Source organism: Oncorhynchus mykiss, chromosome 14 (genome assembly GCF_013265735.2).
Source record: "Oncorhynchus mykiss isolate Arlee chromosome 14, USDA_OmykA_1.1, whole genome shotgun sequence".
Classification (NCBI taxonomy): Eukaryota; Metazoa; Chordata; class Actinopteri; order Salmoniformes; family Salmonidae; genus Oncorhynchus; species Oncorhynchus mykiss.
Window position 1 is genome coordinate 31,720,143 of NC_048578.1, and position 20,835 is coordinate 31,740,977.

The following is a 20,835-nucleotide window of genomic DNA, read 5'->3' on the forward strand; positions in this document are numbered from 1 at the left end:
CGATTTCCAACTATTAATGTCCAATGGCCGATGAGCCATCTATAATTTATCTTTCATATGACAAGGATTAAATTGGATTTGCCAGTAGATTGTCGTCTTGATTCATGATCATGACTGCTTGTCTAGCTTGCTAGCTAAAATTTTGAAAATATGATGTTGACATGATCAGTCCAATCAAAGCTACTGTACATATAACGTGATTTGAAGTCATTTTATCTGTGGCCAATGACCTTGAGCCTTCATGGATGGGCACTTCTATGGCAGCAGCCGAAGGGCTAGAATTTTCAATGTACCGAGTCAATGTGTTGGGGTACAGGTTAGTTGAGCTAATTTGAACATGTAGGTAGGGGTAAAGTGACTATGCATAGATAATAAACAGCGAGTTTACAAGCAACATAAATTAGGAAAAAGTCGAGGTCTGTATTCGCTAAAAGTTTTTATTCAAAGTATGAATTCGGCACCCTATGGAAGGACCGCGGATGTACAGGATGTACAGGGTGTACAGGATGTACAGGGTGTACAGGACAAACATAGGGACAGGTTGGCGTTTTCAGAATGGACTTTTTAACAAGTATCAACTGATGGTGACTCAATGTTGTTGCTCGCATATCATGCAACCAGTTATCAAAACTCAACTCTGCCTCGATATAAGCGAACGGAGTTGAGCGTTCTTCAGCTAATGTTGCTATTGGCTCTAACATTAGAAATGTGAAACGTACTGCATTTACTTGTTACTCTGTACTTAACATGTTTACATTGCATGAACACTCTCCATGGCTGAACTATAATGACTGTGTTGTAACTGTTTGTGATATTGGACTGTATAACCCAGGAAGTTGTTCTAATGTTTACTGAAGGCATAATGGACGGTCAAGGACTGAGAAAACCACGATGCTTATTTGCTTTTAACAGTGTTGTATGTGAAACTTGAATACAAGAATACAGAAATAAAATGTATTTTGTACTGCAGTTGGAATTGTATTTTCTTTTATAAGATGAATCTCATTATAATACACATGATCAATGACACTCAGTGAAAATCACAGGCTGCATTCCACTTCCACGTAGGGCTGTCTCCACGCAAAACTAGTTCACTACATAGGGAAAAGGGTGCCATTTCGGCTATGCTCAGTCACATGGCCGGCATGAGGGTGCACTTAGCTCAGTTCTTGTACTGTCTTCAGGGTAACCCCAGATTGACGTTCTCTTGTCTGGGTACATCCAGATTCCTGTTCTGTCTCCAAGGTAACCCCAAGTTGCTGTCTTCCTCTGGCCTGCAGTTGTTCCCAAATCCCGCTGGGGGCGTCAGAGGGCTTGGGGAGGCCCCTTAGCAACTCTCCCAACAGACACACAGCATCCTACAACACATGAGAACACAGGTTACTTCACCCACTACACACCATATTTTTTTCTGGGACAGTTGGTAGTTTAGACAGCCATTTTGGCACAGAAACCTAAAATGATAACAGACCAGAGCAGGGAATGTATTGACAAGACAGAAGCAGAAAGGAACACCACAATTTAATATCCTGTACTCTATGTGCAGTCCGTCTTCCTGTGTTGTACCCTGTTGTAGAGGTGTGTTGTACCCTGTTGTAGAGGTGTGTTGTACTGTACCCTGTTGTAGAGGAGTGTTGTGTTGTACCCTGTTGTAGAGGTGTGTTGTGTTGTACCCTGTTGTAGAGGTGTGTTATGTTGTACCCTGTTGTAGAGGTGTGTTATGTTGTACCCTGTTGTAGAGGTGTGTTATGTTGTACCCTGTTGTAGAGGTGTGTTATACCCTGTTGTAGAGGTGTGTTGTACCCTGTTGTAGAGGTGTGTTGTAACCTGTTGTAGAGGTGTGTTGTACCCTGTTGTAGAGGTGCGTTGTACCCTGTTGTAGAGGTGTGTTGTACCCTGTTGTAGAGGTGTGTTGTAACCTGTTGTAGAGGTGTGTTGTACCCTGTTGTAGAGGTGTGTTGTACCCTGTTGTAGAGAGGTGTGTTGTACCCTGTTGCAGAGGTGTGTGTGTGTTGTGCCCTGTTGCAGAGGTGTGTGTGTGTTGTGCCCTGTTGCAGAGGTGTGTGTGTGTTGTACCCTGTTGCAGAGGTGTGAATGTGTGTTGTGCCCTGTTGCAGAGGTATGTGTGTATTGTACCCTGTTGCAGAGGTGTGTGTGTGTTGTACCCTGTTGCAGAGGTGTGAATGTGTGTTGTACCCTGTTACAGAGGTGTGTGTGTAGTTTATCCTCCAGTATGTTATTGTCTAGTTGAGTAGTCTTCCTCCTGATGAAGGTGTTTAGGGACAACGCTGCCTGCTGCTGCACACACACTCCACACACTGATGGGTCATGCAGCTCCGTGTCCATGGCCTGTTAATTCACACACAAACATAGAGAGATACGGCTGAGATACAATGAGACTAAACCAGGGTAGACCCACCAGAACTGATAGACAGTTACTATGCCCAGATAAAGTGTCTGTCTTACCCGTCTCATCTCCTCTGTGAAAGTCTTCATCTTCAGAGCAGAAATTAGCTGTATAGGGACAGGCTCTCCTGCAAGGTCCTCACACTCCCTCTGTCTCCTCACAGTCTTTTCCTTCTGCCTCTCACTCGCTGCTGTAGTTTCTGTGTTCTGTTTTCTGTGTATTTGTATGATCATCCTCCTCCACATCTCACTCTGCAACCCCTTCCTCCCCCTCCCCCGGAGAGCTGTTCTCTCCCCCTCTTCCCCCCTCTCCTCCTGCCTCTCTCTCCACCCCCTCTCCCCTGCAGTTTCTGGGTTTAGTTGATTGTTGACCTGTGTTATCATTCTCCTGCAGTAGATCTCCAGTGCCTCGTTCTCCTCCATACCTAGGGACAAGACAAAGCTATTTTCACGACGCCAGAAATGCCACTTCAATATCTAGGGAACACAACTTCCGCCAACATGGCGACGCATTTGTTTATGATGTTGCCAACGTAACTTCGACTTTCAAAGGTTGAACAAACCGACCTAATATCAAACACCGTGGCCACTATGTGATATTATTTTCGTGATTTTCTGATCAACTGACGGACAACTGAATCACGTAACGAGAGGAGTTGACGAAAGTTGGATTGATGCTACCTAAACTAGCTAGCTTTACCGCTGCCAGCAGACCATAACGTCTAGCCTCATACAACGTACACGTAACATTAAAAACCTAACCTTGTTGGCGAAATTATGTATCCCCAAACGTTGTGATGAATTAGCTGGCTATTATATAAAATGTAAAACGCGTTAGATAGCTAGTTACACAACCAAAACTACAACAGAGCAAATATTTTCTTCTTGCGAGCGCAGTGCTGCTAACAATGAGTATTTACCGCCACCTAGCGTACTGGAGAGGGGTAGATGAAGAGGGTCCGAAAAAGAACTAGTTCATATTTAGAAATACTTTTGGCTAACCTTGTTATCTGCCTGCTTATATATTTTTATGTGACAACATTTTATGTAAATCATGATGCTTTATGATATTATATCATAGTATACTTTATTACCTGCATACATTTTATTGTAGAAACGTATGTTATAGGCAGGCATAATTAAACTACAAAAGCAGGCCTACTTTCAGAAATTGGCTACATTTTCAGTTTAGTTGTAAGGACAACGTAATCTAAGCTATAAGCAAACAATTGTTACATCAAATAATTTCCCTTCCCTGTGTTTTTGAGAGGCGGAAACAGACTTCACTTCCCAAAATGCCTGGAATGTGTAGATAATCTTGGAAAGGAATGTAAGATGACCGTGACCACCATACTTCTACAAATGCAGAGGTCTTCTTGATCATGGTTCTGCAGGCAGGGCAGGGCAGGGCTGTGTGAACAGCTGATAGTCTACAACAGCCTCTCTGACAGTCAGACAGCTGCGCACAGACTATAAGATGGTTGCCAGTCACAGTGCAAACTAAAGAAATGGAGGTGATGACAGGCCTGTTACACGTAGACACAATACAGCACAAATAATTGATCTTAAAGGATTTCACTACACACTTACACTCTTTAAAAAAAAATGAAACCTAAAGGGTTAAAGTTACTTTTGGTGATTATGGCAAGCTAAAATGAAAAGGGACTGAAGTAAACCTATCTGATTTCAGATCACACATCATTGAATGACATGTTTGCTGGTAGAGTAGTCTAGTTGTGTATTTCTACCACTGACCATCAGAACTAGAAGTGCTGCCTTATCATGTGATCTTTACTCAGGACACAGTGAAACACCAGGCAGTACCAAGGCCCCTACCCACCAACCAAACTCACAGCCTGAGTATCAGTGTCACTAGTCTATCACCCATCTAATTATAACCCCCCACAGTTCTCCAAGAATGGAAGTTTAGATAGGTCCATCTGTGGGACTAAAAATAGCCCCCAAACAGCACCCAGCCAGCCAGACCCCCTCTCTGCTCTGCTGTGTTAGACAGCAACACATATGCACACCCGTGCGCGCACACACGCACACGCACACGCACACACACACACACACACACACACACACACACACACACACACACACACACACACACACACAGCTCTCAGACCCCAGTCCCTGTGTGGATACAGCAACACATTCCTCTTGGAGTCTCCTCTTCCTCCACGTGACCAACGGACCATGGAGTTATAAGAGAGTGGTAAGTGTTTACTACCAACGTCCCGATTAACATTGTTGGCAGAAAAATCCCTGGTTGGTGACCCTGTAGGTGAGGTAAGTGGAAAGCATTGTTAACCACCATTTGCTGTGTGGCTCTGGGTCTTTGGATCATGGTAGCTATAGCAGGAGTTAAATGGGCAATGGGATTCTGTCTGGGTTGGAAGTTTTTAACAATCCCCAAATCTGTTGCTTTTTGTTCGTATTTTCCATGATCATACTTACAAATATTTACTTTCCAATTCCCATTATGCCCTCTCTGCAAAGTTGTGCAAACCCATATGGTGAGGATGTGGATTTTACTAATTTAACTCTTGCATAGTAATGTCTATTCCAAGAAGTGCTCATCCTACTTGGCTTCCAATAACACATTTACAGATGTCTGATAGTAAATTAACTGAATTGTATATATTATTCTGTGAACTGGTCTCTATGTAGTGTGTGTGAGAGATGCATGTAACACAAACATTCCCAGCACTTAAGTGGCTTATCTATTTCTGTCTCTATCTATTCCTGTCTCTATCTATTCCCTGTCTCTATCTATTATTGTCTCTATCTATTCCCTGTCTCTATCTATCCCTGTCTCTATCTATTCCCTGTCTCTATCTATTCCCTGTCTATTATATATTCCCTGTCTCTATCTATTCCCTGTCTCTATCTATCCCTGTCTCTATCTATTCCCTGTCTCTATCTATTCCCTGTCTCTATCTATTCCCTGTCTCTATCTATTCCCTGTCTCTATCTATTCCTGTCTTTTATCTAATCCCTGTCTCTATCTATTCCCTGTCTCTATCTATTCCCTGTCTCTATCTATTCCCTGTCTCTATCTATCCCTGTCTCTATCTATTCCCTGTCTCTATCTATTCCCTGTCTCTATCTATTCCCTGTCTCTATCTATTCCCTGTCTCTATCTATTCCCTGTCTCTATCTATTCCTGTCTCTATCTATTCCCTGTCTCTATCTATTCCCTGTCTCTATCTATTCCCTGTCTCTATCTATTCCCTGTCTCTATCTATTCCCTGTCTCTATCTATTCCTGTCTCTATCTATTCCCTGTCTCTATCTATTCCCTGTCTCTATCTATTCCTGTCTTTTATCTAATCCCTGTCTCTATCTATTCCCTGTCTCTATCTATTCCTGTCTTTTATCTAATCCCTGTCTCTATCTATTCCCTGTCTATTATCTAATCCCTGTCTCTATCTATTCCCTGTCTCTATCTATTCCTGTCTCTATCTATTCCCTGTCTCTATCTATTCCCTGTCTCTATCTATTCCTGTCTTTTATCTAATCCCTGTCTCTATCTATTCCCTGTCTCTATCTATTCCTGTCTTTTATCTAATCCCTGTCTCTATCTATTCCCTGTCTCTATCTATTCCTGTCTTTTATCTAATCCCTGTCTCTATCTATTCCCTGTCTCTATCTATTCCTGTCTTTTATCTAATCCCTGTCTCTATCTATTCCCTGTCTCTATCTATTCCTGTCTTTTATCTAATCCCTGTCTCTATCTATTCCCTGTCTCTATCTATTCCTGTCTTTTATCTAATCCCTGTCTCTATCTATTCCCTGTCTCTATCTATTCCTGTCTTTTATCTAATCCCTGTCTCTATCTATTCCCTGTCTCTATCTATTCCTGTCTTTTATCTAATCCCTGTCTCTATCTATTCCCTGTCTCTATCTATTCCTGTCTTTTATCTAATCCCTGTCTCTATCTATTCCCTGTCTCTATCTATTCCTGTCTTTTATCTAATCCCTGTCTCTATCTATTCCCTGTCTCTATCTATTCCTGTCTTTTATCTAATCCCTGTCTCTATCTATTCCCTGTCTCTATCTATTCCTGTCTTTTATCTAATCCCTGTCTCTATCTATTCCCTGTCTCTATCTATTCCTGTCTTTTATCTAATCCCTGTCTCTATCTATTCCTGTCTCTATCTATTCCCTGTCTCTATCTATTCCCTGTCTCTATCTATTCCTGTCTTTTATCTAATCCCTGTCTCTATCTATTCCCTGTCTCTATCTATTCCTGTCTTTTATCTAATCCCTGTCTCTATCTATTCCCTGTCTATTATCTAATCCCTGTCTCTATCTATTCCTGTCTCTATCTATTCCTGTCTCTATCTATTCCCTGTCTCTATCTATTCCCTGTCTCTATCTATTCCTGTCTTTTATCTAATCCCTGTCTCTATCTATTCCCTGTCTCTATCTATTCCTGTCTTTTATCTAATCCCTGTCTCTATCTATTCCCTGTCTCTATCTATTCCTGTCTTTTATCTAATCCCTGTCTCTATCTATTCCCTGTCTCTATCTATTCCCTGTCTCTATCTATTCCCTGTCTCTATCTATTCCTGTCTCTATCTATTCCCTGTCTCTATCTATTCCTGTCTCTATCTATTCCCTGTCTCTATCTATTCCTGTCTCTATCTATTCCCTGTCTCTATCTATTCCTGTCTCTATCTATTCCCTGTCTCTATCTATTCCCTGTCTCTATCTATTCCCTGTCTCTATCTATTCATGTCTCTATCTATTCCCTGTCTCTATCTATTCCTGTCTCTATCTATTCCCTGTCTCTATCTATTCCCTGTCTCTATCTATTCCCTGTCTCTATCTATTCCTGTCTCTATCTATTCCCTGTCTCTATCTATTCCCTGTCTCTATCTATTCCTGTCTTTTATCTATTCCCTGTCTCTATCTATTCCCTGTCTCTATCTATTCCTGTCTCTATCTATTCCCTGTCTCTATCTATTCCTGTCTCTATCTATTCCCTGTCTCTATCTATTCCCTGTCTCTATCTATTCCCTGTCTCTATCTATTCCCTGTCTCTATCTATTCCTGTCTTTTATCTAATCCCTGTCTCTATCTATTCCCTGTCTCTATCTATTCCTGTCTTTTATCTAATCCCTGTCTCTATCTATTCCCTGTCTCTATCTATTACTTTCTATTATATATTCCCTGTCTCTATCTATCCCTGTCTCTATCTATTCCCTGTCTCTATCTATTCCCTGTCTCTATCTATTCCCTGTCTCTATCTATTCCCTGTCTCTATCTATTCCCTGTCTCTATCTATTCCTGTCTTTTATCTAATCCCTGTCTCTATCTATTCCCTGTCTCTATCTATTCCCTGTCTCTATCTATTCCCTGTCTCTATATATTCTCTGTCTCTATCTACTCCCTGTCTCTATCTATTCCCTGTCTCTATCTATTCCTGTCTTTTATCTAATCCCTGTCTCTATATATTCCCTGTCTCTATCTATTCCTGTCTTTTATCTAATCCCTGTCTCTATCTATTCCCTGTCTCTATCTATTCCTGTCTTTTATCTAATCCCTGTCTCTATCTATTCCTGTCTCTATCTATTCCCTGTCTCTATCTATTCCCTGTCTCTATCTATTCCTGTCTTTTATCTAATCCCTGTCTCTATCTATTCCCTGTCTCTATCTATTCCTGTCTTTTATCTAATCCCTGTCTCTATCTATTCCCTGTCTATTATCTAATCCCTGTCTCTATCTATTCCCTGTCTCTATCTATTCCTGTCTCTATCTATTCCCTGTCTCTATCTATTCCCTGTCTCTATCTATTCCTGTCTTTTATCTAATCCCTGTCTCTATCTATTCCCTGTCTCTATCTATTCCTGTCTTTTATCTAATCCCTGTCTCTATCTATTCCCTGTCTCTATCTATTCCTGTCTTTTATCTAATCCCTGTCTCTATCTATTCCCTGTCTCTATCTATTCCCTGTCTCTATCTATTCCCTGTCTCTATCTATTCCTGTCTCTATCTATTCCCTGTCTTTATCTATTCCTGTCTCTATCTATTCCCTGTCTCTATCTATTCCTGTCTCTATCTATTCCCTGTCTCTATCTATTCCTGTCTCTATCTATTCCCTGTCTCTATCTATTCCCTGTCTCTATCTATTCCCTGTCTCTATCTATTCCTGTCTCTATCTATTCCCTGTCTCTATCTATTCCTGTCTCTATCTATTCCCTGTCTCTATCTATTCCCTGTCTCTATCTATTCCCTGTCTCTATCTATTCCTGTCTCTATCTATTCCCTGTCTCTATCTATTCCCTGTCTCTATCTATTCCTGTCTTTTATCTATTCCCTGTCTCTATCTATTCCCTGTCTCTATCTATTCCTGTCTCTATCTATTCCCTGTCTCTATCTATTCCTGTCTCTATCTATTCCCTGTCTCTATCTATTCCCTGTCTCTATCTATTCCCTGTCTCTATCTATTCCTGTCTCTATCTATTCCCTGTCTCTATCTATTCCCTGTCTCTATCTATTCCTGTCTTTTATCTAATCCCTGTCTCTATCTAATCCCTGTCTCTATCTATTCCCTGTCTCTATCTATTCCCTGTCTCTATCTATTACTTTCTATTATATATTCCCTGTCTCTATCTATCCCTGTCTCTATCTATTCCCTGTCTCTATCTATTCCCTGCCTCTATCTATTTCCTGTCTCTATCTATCCCTGTCTCTATCTATTCCCTGTCTCTATCTATTCCCTGCCTCTATCTATTCCCTGTCTCTATCTATTTCCTGTCTCTATCTATCCCTGTCTCTATCTATTCCCTGTCTCTATCTATTCCCTGTCTCTATCTATTCCCTGTCTCTATCTATTCCCTGTCTCTATCTATTCCCTGTCTCTATCTATTCCCTGCCTCTATCTATTCCCTGTCTCTATCTATTCCCTGTCTCTATCTATTCCCTGTCTCTATCTATCCCTGTCTCTATCTATTCCCTGTCTCTATCTATTCCCTGTCTCTATCTATCCCTGTCTCTATCTATTCCCTGTCTCTATCTATTCCCTGTCTCTATCTATTCCCTGTCTCTATCTATTCCCTGTCTCTATCTATTCCCTGCCTCTATCTATTTCCTGTCTCTATCTATCCCTGTCTCTATCTATTCCCTGTCTCTATCTAATCCCTGTCTCTATCTATTCCCTGTCTCTATCTATTCCCTGTCTCTATCTAATCCCTGTCTCTATCTAATCCCTGTCTCTATCTATTCCCTGTCTCTATCTATTCCTGTCTTTTATCTAATCCCTGTCTCTATATATTCCCTGTCTCTATCTATTCCTGTCTTTTATCTAATCCCTGTCTCTATCTATTCCCTGTCTCTATCTATTCCCTGCCTCTATTTATTTCCGTCTCTATCTATCCCTGTCTCTATCTATTCCTGTCTTTTATCTAATCCCTGTCTCTATATATTCCCTGACTCTATCTATTCCCTGTCTCTATCTATTCCTGTCTTTTATCTAATCCCTGACTCTATCTATTCCCTGACTCTATCTATTCCTTGTCTCTATCCATTCTGGTCTCTGTCTATTCCTATCTATATCTATTCACTGTTTATCTATTCCTTTCTATTATCTATTCCTGTCTCCATATATTCCCTGTCTCTATCTATTCCCTGTCTCTATTTATTCCCTGTCTATATCTATTACTGTCCTGAAGCACAGATGAGTCCTGGTTGGTACAAACCCAAACAGTTTAGCTATGCCTGTGTGTTTGTATTCTCCCTGTCTTTGTCTGATTCCAATTTTTTCTCAGAGAATCTATAAAGGTTATTCATTAACTGAATTGTATCCCCCCTTCTCTCTCTCCTCTCTCCTCTCTCTCTCTCCTCAGATGGGGGAGTTGTAACTGTTACAGCTATAGTAACAGTATGGTCCTAGACAGTATCAACACAGCCACCAACCCTCTCAAGATGAGTCTAATGGACGTCTCCAAGATCTTCTCTCTGCTTCAGCCCAAGGAAGAGGATGAGGAGGACAATGAGCATGGCCAGGTACAGCCAATGAGCTTGCAGTGCTTTGTAACTTAGCAACCTATCACTGAGACAGCATCAGAGGGTGACTTCCAGGTCTACATGGGTGTGACCTAACCAGAGTCGTATTCATAAGGACATAATTTACAAATGACAAGCTTATTTTATTGAACAAGTTCAGATAGTACCTCCCTGCTTCAGTTTTTTTTGTTTTGAGTGTAGTGAATACCACCCAGCAGTGCAGCCCAATAACACTGTGTGTATGGTGGAGGTATAAGTGGAGGTATAATACTGCTCTGTTCCCCAGGCTCTGAACCAGGCAGTGAGCAGTGATGACGTGGAGGTGTTAGCTGAGCTGTTGTCCCAGGAGAGCTACAGAAAGTCTATCAACAGCAGAAGCGGCTGGGGGATCCCTGTTACCCCTCTACGGACTGCCGCAGCACACGGACACCTGAGGTGTCTGGAGCTCCTGCTGGAGCACGGAGCGGAGGTGAGATATACCGATAGAGTACTTTGGACCTGCTTCTCGTACCCAGACGCCTACTCCTGACATGGACTAAAAAATCCTGGTTTAATTTAATCTGCACTTTTAGAGTTAAGGTTGATTCAAACAACAGTCATTTACTCCATGTTACTGTATAAGCATGTTGTGACAGCTGCTGATGTAAAAATGGCTTCAGAAATAAATGTGATTTAACCTATTGATTAATTATTGTTTGGTGATTGATTTGTTTTGCAGGTGGACAGTCTAGATGTGAAGGCCCAGACCCCTCTGTTTACAGCGGTCAGTGGTAAACACCTGGACTGTGTTGTGGTCTTACTAAAGGCTGGAGCCGACCCCAACGGCAGCCCGTACAACAACTGTTCCCCGGTGCTGACCGCCGCCCGCGAGGGAGACGTGGAGGTCCTCAGGGAGCTGCTTCAGTTCGGAGCCGAGGTCGACGTCTGGCCCAAAGTCCCTGAGTGGGCCTCCAACGCCACAGCCTGCAGGGGACCCCTGTACATATCCGCTGTATATGGACACCTGGACTGTTTTAAGCTGCTGCTGCTCCACGGGGCTAATCCTAACTATAACTGTAAGTCAGAGAAGATGCTGGCCAGGATCAAGCAGCCCAAGACGGTGCTGGAGATGTGTCTCAGGTATGGCTGTGGAGTGGAATACATACAGCTGCTCATAGACTTTGGGGCAGACGTGTATCTGCCCACGCTGATTATTGACAAGACCACCAAGCAGAACGAGGCGGTGGCTCTGCTGCTCAAGGAGAGAGGTGAGAACATCACACACACTTGTTTTACTTTTGTATCATATTTGTTAAAGAATTATTATACATTCGTTACATTTGTTACATATTTGACTGTCACATATTCAGTCTGTTTTGTAACTCTAATTGATTGATGGTTGTTAATGATGAGAACATTGGAGACATTCTCATATTTCATTAAATTAACTAGAACCTCCCCTGAATTAACTAGAACCTCCCCTGAATTAACTAGAACCTCCCCTGAATTAACTAGAACCTCCCCTGAATTAACTAGAACCTCCCCTGAATTAACTAGAACCTCCATTGAATTAACTAGAACCTCCCCTGAATTAACTAGAACCTCCCCTGAATTAACTAGAACCTCCATTGAATTAACTAGAACCTCCCCTGAATTAACTAGAACCTCCACTGAATTAACTAGAACCTCCATTGAATTAACTAGAACCTCCCCTGAATTAACTAGAACCTCCACTGAATTAACTAGAACCTCCATTGAATCCATTGAATTAACTAGAACCTCCATTGAATTAACTAGAACCTCCCCTGAATTAACTAGAACCTCCATTGAATTAACTAGAACCTCCCCTGAATTAACTAGAACCTCCATTGAATTAACTAGAACCTCCATTGAATTAACTAGAACATCCCCTGAATTAACTAGAACCTCCATTGAATTAACTAGAACCTCCACTGAATTAACTAGAACATCCCCTGTGTTTTGTTTCCAGTTTGTCCCAATACTCTGATGTCACTGACACGGCTCGCGATACGGAGCTACCTCCCCGTGGTTAATAAAATGACGTCCATAGACCGCTTGGACATTCCCCGGATACTGAGGAACTACCTGAAACATCTCACATGACCTCTATCTCCTGACCTCTGAACTCTGCATGAAGATGATGTCACAAATGGATACGCTATATGGCTGTGTCTCAATAGTCTACAGTGGATTCCGCTGCTTCATCTCCACTGTTCTGAAAACACATGTTAGGTGAAACAATATGGAGGATGTTTTCTGCAAAACTTTCAAAAAAAGTGCAACAATTTCATACCATCCTCTTCTGTCTCTACTGAGTGCATCATGATGGGCTGCAAAGTCCAGTTTGCTCGGTTTCTATTGTAGGTGTGAATAATAATTATACCAAGTTTGCCTTTGAATAGCTGTAGAGGTTGAATTAAACATGTTTATTTAACTTATTCTCTGTGATTGAATTCAGCAAATGTTTGGTAAATGTAATCATTGGAAATTGGTTGAAGAATGCTGAAACTATGGTGAAGACAATGCCCTCTCTTCTTGGACTGTTATATAAGTGCACAGAGCTTACCTTTAGTAAGTGTAAAACTACGAGTAACCACTAGGTGTCACACTACCCCTGTAGATGTATTCTCCGTCTATGAAATCACTTCTCACAGTTGGCAAGTCATCTTTAGTCAAGCTAAAAACAATGTCATTTGTGGAATCTTGCTGGCATTAGGAGTGTCCTTGCTGATAGCTCAGCGACACAGTATGGTGTAGTGCATCAAACCAGGTTCAAACCCAGTCAGTCACTGGAGCAGCAAACAAACAGGGAAACAAGACATTGCCTTATTTGAACAGAAGGATTAGTACACAGACAGGATATTACATCACATTACAGGATAAGGATATCCTGTCGAACGTCCACATTGACCTTAGAACACAGTTCAGTATATAGAGGTTTTAATTTCAACAGAAGTACAGTTATATCAATGTGGTTCAGTTTTTACAGAGAAATACAACGTAATAATTCCCAGTGCTCTTTGATTACATCAAAACATATACATAGACTTCTCGACGATCCCCATTCACAGTTTCAGGGTTGTTTTTTTCCATTTCTACAACAAATCAAAACAAACCTAATGGAAGGCCAGAGAGAAAATATATGTTCCTGCTATTTGTACTGTACAAACATGGTGATGACATTTCAGACTGACAGATAAAATAGAAGTCATACCAGAGTCCACCCCACCCCCCTCCCCATTCTAGATGGCAATGTGAATGTACAGTGAATAGCCTAGTAGCTCCAACTAAACTTGTTACTTGTCTTGTTACCTGTTTCAGTGTCCATACATTAGTACCCTGATTGTTCTGAAACCACATACTACTGTATAACCAACTAGAGAAAAGCAACAAGGATTTGTAATGATGACTGTGTGTACGTCCCAAATGGTACCCTATTCCCTGTTTAGTGCACTACATTTGACGAGGGCCCATGGGGACTATATAGGGAATAGGATGTCATTTGGGACGAAACCAGTGCATCATATGTATAATGGCTGCTACAGATTTCTCCTTCCTTTCAGCCCTAAATATAGACTCACCCGGCCAACAACAGAATCAAGGGCTTATACTGTCAATGACTAAAACAACAACATTAATATCAACATAATACACCATATTACATTTCATAAATATTTGTGATAATATTGTAAGGAAAATAAATAGTGTGTCTCTCCAAAATGCACCTCAAAGAATCCATAACTGTGTTGAGTAGAGCTGCTGCCATGAATAGACGGAGTACATTAATGTATTCAGGACCATGGTTACATATAGCTCCTCCTACCAGGTTTCTTATTGGTTCAGCATAAATACATGCGAACACCATGAACTGTAGATAAATCTCCTATGTTGTGTGCCGATGCCATAGAAAATGACCCATTTACCTTGAATCTGTTCTGTAGGAGTGGTAGGATATTCTATCAATAGTCAGTGTGTGGCAGAGAACTAACTGATCAAATGAACACATGATTTATCAAAGTATAAACTAGAGTCCAGTGTTATGTTAATGTCTTAACCACCAATCAATTAATTATTGATTGATAGCAAACCACAATCAAGTGTTATAATAATATTACTAAGGCATGACTGTGGATTCATATTCTCTACTGTTGTCTGCCATGAATACATATAATCCCTTGAGAGAGGGAAACAGAATATTATGGCCTAGAGAAATCATCATATCATTACATGGAATGAAACAGTGGAAGGTTGTAAAATAATGACAAACATGTTGGTTGTTAAAAGAGAAAACAAAACTTTCAAAGAGTTCATCTCATGTGTCATGCAGAACTCTGGATGCCATAAAACACCATGATATGATGATAATGATCTACCTGGTACTGAGGATAGAACTGGGTCTCTGGTACTGAGGCTAGAACTGGGTCTCTGGTACTGAGGATAGAACTGGGTCTCTGGTACTGAGGCTAGAACTGGGTCTCTGGTACTGAGGATAGAACTGGGTCTCTGGTACTGAGGCTAGAACTGGGTCTCTGGTACTGAGGCTAGAACTGGGTCTCTGGTACTGAGGATAGAACTGGGTCTCTGGTACTGAGGCTAGAACTGGGTCTCTGGTACTGAGGATAGAACTGGGTCTCTGGTACTGAGGCTAGAACTGGGTCTCTGGTACTGAGGCTAGAACTGGGTCTCTGGTACTGAGGCTAGAACTGTGTCTCTGGTACTGAGGATAGAACTGTGTCTCTGGTACTGAGGATATAACTGGGTCTCTGGTACTGAGGCTAGAGCTGGGTCTCTGGTACCGAGGCTAGAACTGGGTCTCTGGTACTGAGGATAGAACTGGGTCTCTGGTACCGAGGCTAAAACTGGGTCTCTGGTACTGAGGATAGAACTGGGTCTCTGGTACTGAGGATAGAACTGGGTCTCTGGTACTGAGGATAGAACTGGGTCTCTGGTACTGAGGATAGAACTGGGTATCTGGTACTGAGGCTAGAACTGTGTCTCTGGTACTGAGGATAGAACTGGGTCTCTGGTACTGAGGATAGAACTGGGTATCTGGTACTGAGGCTAGAACTGTGTCTCTGGTACTGAGGATAGAACTGGGTCTCTGGTACTGAGGATAGAACTGGGTCTCTGGTACTGAGGATAGAACTGTGTCTCTGGTACTGAGGATAGAACTGGGTCTCTGGTACTGAGGATATAACTGGGTCTCTGGTACTGAGGATAGAACTGGGTCCCTGGTACTGAGGATAGAACTGCGTCTCTGGTACTGAGGATATAACTGGGTCTCTGGTACTGAGGCTAGAACTGGGTCTCTGGTACTGAGGATAGAACTGGGTCTCTGGTACTGAGGATAGAACTGTGTCTCTGGTACTGAGGATAGAACTGGGTCTCTGGTACTGAGGATATAACTGGGTCTCTGGTACTGAGGATAGAACTGGGTCTCTGGTACTGAGGATAGAACTGGGCCTCAAATGGCACCTTCTTCCCTTTACAGTGCCCTACTTTTGAACAGGAGCCTTGGAGCTCTGGTCCAAAGTAGTGCATTATATTGGGGATTATGTTGTCATTTGAGATTCAAACTAGAACTGAAGCAACACTGTTGGCAGTCTCCAACGGAAAATACTAATATTGTAATATAATATATGATCTGTTGTTTATACAGTATGCACATATAGCTAGCTAGCTGCTAGTCACAGGTAGTATGACTGTTCTGTCTGTTTCCTCACCATTTTATGTCAGTTAGCTTCTCTAAAATGTGGAAGTTGAACTGGAAAATTAAAAAGTAATGTAAATAAACCAAATACTGACTAACTATATAATCATCTCCCACCATTCTGTCCTTCTGTCAAGCCCCCTACATCTTTCATTAATACACTGAGGAGATCAATAGGAAAATGTATTAAAATCTAAATTAACTGATTTAATCTACATTTAATTTAACCTCTACGGGATCGATTGAGCTAACGCAGGCTAATGTGATTAGCATGAGGTTGTAAGTAACAAGAACATTTCCCAGGACATAGACATATCTGATATGGGCAGAAAGTTTAAATTCTTGTTAATCTTACTTCACTGTCTAATTTACAGTGAAAGAATACCTTGCTATTCTTTGAGGAGAGTGGACAGTTATGAACTTAAAAATGTATCAATAAACCAATTAGGCACATTTGGGCAGACTCGATACAACATTTTGAACAGAAATGCAATGGTTCATTGGTTCAATCTAAAACTTTGCACATACACTGCTGCCATCTAGTGGCCAAAATCAAAATCATACCAAACCTGGAATAATACATTATGGCCTTTCTCTTGCATTTCAAATATGATGAAAAAAAAGCATGTTTTTTTTCTTTGTATTATCTTTTACCACATCCAATGTGTTATAGTCTCCTACATTCATTTCACATTTCCACAAACTTCAAAGTGTTTCCTTTCAAATGGTATCAAGAATATGCATATCCATGCTTCAGGTCCTGTGCTACAGGCAGTTAGATTTGGGTATGTCATTTTAGGCGAAAATGTAGGTTTTAGATAGTCTTAGGATTCGTCAGGTAAAAAGAGTAAAATGTCCCTGATATTCAACAGATGCTCTGGTACTACAATAATAATTTTTGGGTTTGTTAGGGGGTAAATGCACCAGTCAAGCACAACAACCTCCGCTCACATGGAAACAGCCTGACCTATCCTGGAATACACACTGCATATGTGAGCAGAGGTTGTTGTGCTTGACTGGTGTATTTAGAGATATTTAGAAGGATATTCTGAGTGATATTTAGAGTGATATTCAGTTTGGCTCCCAGGCTCCTGCCCTTCATGTTTCTGTCTGTCTGGTTTCTCTAACACTGGGAATCCCCACTCGCAGGCACAGAGCATCCCAAATGGCACCCTATTCCTTATATAGTGCACTGCTTTTGGCCAGAGACCTATAGGGAATTGGTTTGCCATTTGGGACGGCCCAGAAAGACGAGAAGTCCTACACTGGAGTGGGAAAGAGAATACATGCCTGAATCATTGTTGCTGCATGAATAGATCCAGTAATCACTAGTGGGACGCTGGAAGGCACTGTTAGGGTATCTCTGTTAGATAGCATCTCTGTTACGGCATCTCTGTTAGATAGCATCTCTGTTAGGGTATCTCTGTTAGATAGCATCTCTGTTACGGCATCTCTGTTAGATAGCATCTCTGTTAGGGTATCTCTGTTAGATAGCATCTCTGTTAGATAGCATCTCTGTTTGGGTATCTCTGTTAGATAGCCTCTCTGTTAGGGTATCTCTATTAGATAGCATGTCTGTTAGGGTATCTCTGTTAGATAGCATCTCTGTTAGATAGCATCTCTGTTAGATAGCATCTCTGTTTGGGCATCACTGTCAGGGCATCTCTGTTAGATAGCATCTCTGTTAGATAGCATCTCTGTTAGGGCATTTCTGTTAGATTTCATCTCTGTTAGGGCATTTCTGTTAGATAGCATCTCTGTTAGGGCATCTCTGTTAGATAGCATCTCTGTTAGATAGCATCTCTGTTAGGGCACAGTGTGTCCCAAATGGCACCCTATTCCCTACTTTTGACCATGGGTACTGGTCAAAAGTATTGCACTGTATATGGTATAGGGTGCCATTTGGGATGCATTTTGTTAGGGCACAGTTAGATCAGAGATAGCCTCCTGCAGGCTTTTGTTCCAGCCCTGCTCTAACACACCTGATTCAAGATAATCACGGTCTTGGGGATCAGCTGGTTAGTAGAGTCTGGTGTGTAGGTGCAGGGTTGGAATAAAATCAAACGGGAGGGTATCTCTCCAGGAGGAGGGTAACTTTCCAGGAGGAGGGTAACTTTCCAGGAGGAGGGTATCTCTCAAGGAGGAAGGTATCTCTCCAGGAGGAGAGTATCTCACCAGGAGGAGGGTAACTTTCCAGGAGGAGGGTATCTCTCAAGGAGGAAGGTATCTTTCCAGGAGGAGGGTATCTCTCCAGGAGGAAGGTATCTCTCCAGGAGGAGGGTCAATTTCCAGGAGGAGGGTAACTTTCCAGGAGGAGAGTATCTCTCCAGGAGGAAAGTATCTCTCCAGGAGGAGGGTAACTTTCCAGGAGGAGGGTAACTTTCCAGGAGGAAGGTATCTCTCCAGGAGGAAGGTATCTCTCCAGGAGGAAAGTATCTCTCCAGGAGGAGGGTATCTCTCCAGGTGGAGGGTATATCTCCAGGAGGAGGGTATCTTTCCAGGACGAGGGTATCTCTCCAGGAGGAAAGTATCTCTCCAGGTGGAGGGTATCTCTCCAGGAGGAGGGTATCTTTCCAGGAGGAAGGTATCTCTCCAGGAGGAGGGTCAATTTCCAGGAGGAGGGTAACTTTCCAGGAGGAGAGTATCTCTCCAGGAGGAAAGTATCTCTCCAGGTGGAGGGTATCTTTCCAGGAGGAGGGAATCTCTCCAGGAGGAAAGTATCTCTCCAGGAGGAAAGTATCTCTCCAGGAGGAAGGTATCTCTCCAGGAGGAGGGTAACTTTCCAGGAGGAGTGTATCTCTCCAGGTGGAGGGTATCTTTCCAGGAGGAGGGTATCTCTCCAGGTGGAGGGTATCTTTCCAGGAGGAGGGTTGGCCACCCTGATCTAAAGCAATCATTCTAGGAACACTTTCTAGAGATACCAGGAATCAAATCATCCTTTTATCACATTTGTTTTACTGAAATAAAAAAACATAAATTACACACCATACAAATAAAATCTAAACGATTTCTTCTTCAATAATTAATTTATATAGGGCCTATGAGGAGGCAAACAAATGACATAAAACTATATAATAATTGTTTTATATCACATTGTCGTGAGTATTGTAGATACAATGATATATCACATTGCACAAGTTGGCATACTGTATTTGATTTCCATCAACTGGTATCATCTGATAAAAAATCTGTTTCTGTATTTGTGTCTAAGTATGAACATCGCTTCCATTAATATGACAGAGTTGATCATTAATATGACAGAGTTGATCATTAATATGACAGATTTTATAACTAATATGGAAGATTTGATCATTAATATGACAGACTTGATGAACTTAAATTCAAACTTTGAAACAGGAAAACAAAGACCTATAAACAGAGATATTCAGTGGATAGTTCTCTCTAGTTTACAACATTCTCACCCTTAAAAAACATTGAACTTTTAGGAGAAGCTCTTCTACAGAGCAACCTTCAGTCGTGAGTGGATACATTTTCATACTGGGCCACCAAGGGAATGGAAACCACAACCCTGGCATTACATGCACCATGCTCTACCAACTGAGCCACATCAGAACTTGAAATGAAACCCGACACCAGTTGATATTAGTGGAGGCTGCTGAGGGGAGGACGGCTCATAATAATGTCTGGAACGGCGTCAATGGAATGGTATCAAACACATGGAAACCATGGAAACCATGGAAACCACGTCTTTGATGTGTTTGATACCATTCCATTGACGCCGTTCCAGACATTATTATGAGCCGTCCTCCCCTCAGCAGCCTCCCCAGCAGCCTCCGCTGGTTGACACCATCTCCAATAGTGTAGTATTCTTACTTATGTCTAAAACAAGGGAACACACACAACTGTATGGTTGGCTCTGCTTCCTCAACATATGCAGAATTTAAAAAAACGAGAAACAACCTATTTGCTTCATTGTGAATGTCAATTATTCGACAGCTGAACAAAATGAAAAAAATAAAAATTATATGTCATATAATTTTGTCATTTTGTAATTTCTGTCATGGAATTAGATGATATGTGTTAGTCCGATCAGACAGACAGGTGAGACAGACAGGCATTCTACCTGTCTACAGCTCAGTACTCAGATATTTTACCTGTCTACAGCTCAGTACTCAGACAGACAGACATTATACCTGTCTACAGCTCAGTACTCAGACAGACAGACATTATACCTGTCTACAGCTCAGTACTCAGACAGACAGACATTATACCTGTCTACAGCTCAGTACTCAGACAGACAGACATTCTACCTGTCTACAGCTCAGTACTCAGACAGACATACATTATACCTGTCTACAGCTCAGTGCTCAGACAGACAGACATTATACCTGTCTACAGCACAGTACTCAGGCAGACAGACATTCTACCTGTCTACAGCTCAGTACTCAGACAGACAGACATTCTACCTGTCTACAGCGCAGTACTCAGGCAGACAGACATTCTACCTGTCTACAGCTCAGTACTCAGGCAGACAGGTGAGACAGACAGACATTCTACTGGTCTACATCTTAGTACTCAGACAGACAGGAACATGAAACCCTTTGTGACCCAACACTCAGCCTCTGTGGATGGACGCAATGATTATACCCTGTCAACAGTGTTTGGTGTGTAGTAGATTATGTAAATGTTGTATTGATGTTACGGCTATTGATTATTTCCCTGACCTGCCGTAATATCATG

The 20,835-nt window shown here is 41.8% G+C and overlaps 2 protein-coding genes across 4 annotated transcripts; one reads left to right on the forward strand and one right to left on the reverse strand.

Annotated features, from left to right (window-relative positions):
• Positions 1-419: 419 nt before the first annotated feature.
• On the reverse strand, positions 420-3,329 carry LOC110489134. Of its 3 annotated transcripts, none has more exons than XM_021561728.2 (4): positions 3,169-3,329; positions 2,467-2,831; positions 2,197-2,349; positions 420-1,358 (listed from the first exon to the last, which is right to left on the reverse strand). In XM_021561728.2, the coding sequence occupies exons 2-4, from the start codon at positions 2,827-2,829 to the stop codon at positions 1,158-1,160; spliced, it is 717 nt and encodes a 238-aa protein (XP_021417403.2). In that variant the 5' UTR covers positions 2,830-2,831; positions 3,169-3,329; the 3' UTR covers positions 420-1,157. The 3 variants fall into 3 exon arrangements, with proteins under 3 accessions (XP_021417403.2, XP_021417404.2, XP_021417402.2); XM_021561729.2 differs by having other exon boundaries at positions 2,974-3,329; XM_021561727.2 differs by having other exon boundaries at positions 2,467-3,329.
• A 1,246-nt stretch (positions 3,330-4,575) lies between these two features.
• LOC110489136 (ankyrin repeat and SOCS box protein 12) lies at positions 4,576-14,670 on the forward strand. Its single transcript, XM_021561730.2, has 5 exons — positions 4,576-4,701; positions 10,265-10,424; positions 10,711-10,893; positions 11,143-11,671; positions 12,394-14,670. The coding sequence occupies exons 2-5, from the start codon at positions 10,302-10,304 to the stop codon at positions 12,525-12,527; spliced, it is 969 nt and encodes a 322-aa protein (XP_021417405.1). The 5' UTR covers positions 4,576-4,701; positions 10,265-10,301; the 3' UTR covers positions 12,528-14,670.
• The last annotated feature ends 6,165 nt before the right edge of the window (positions 14,671-20,835 follow it).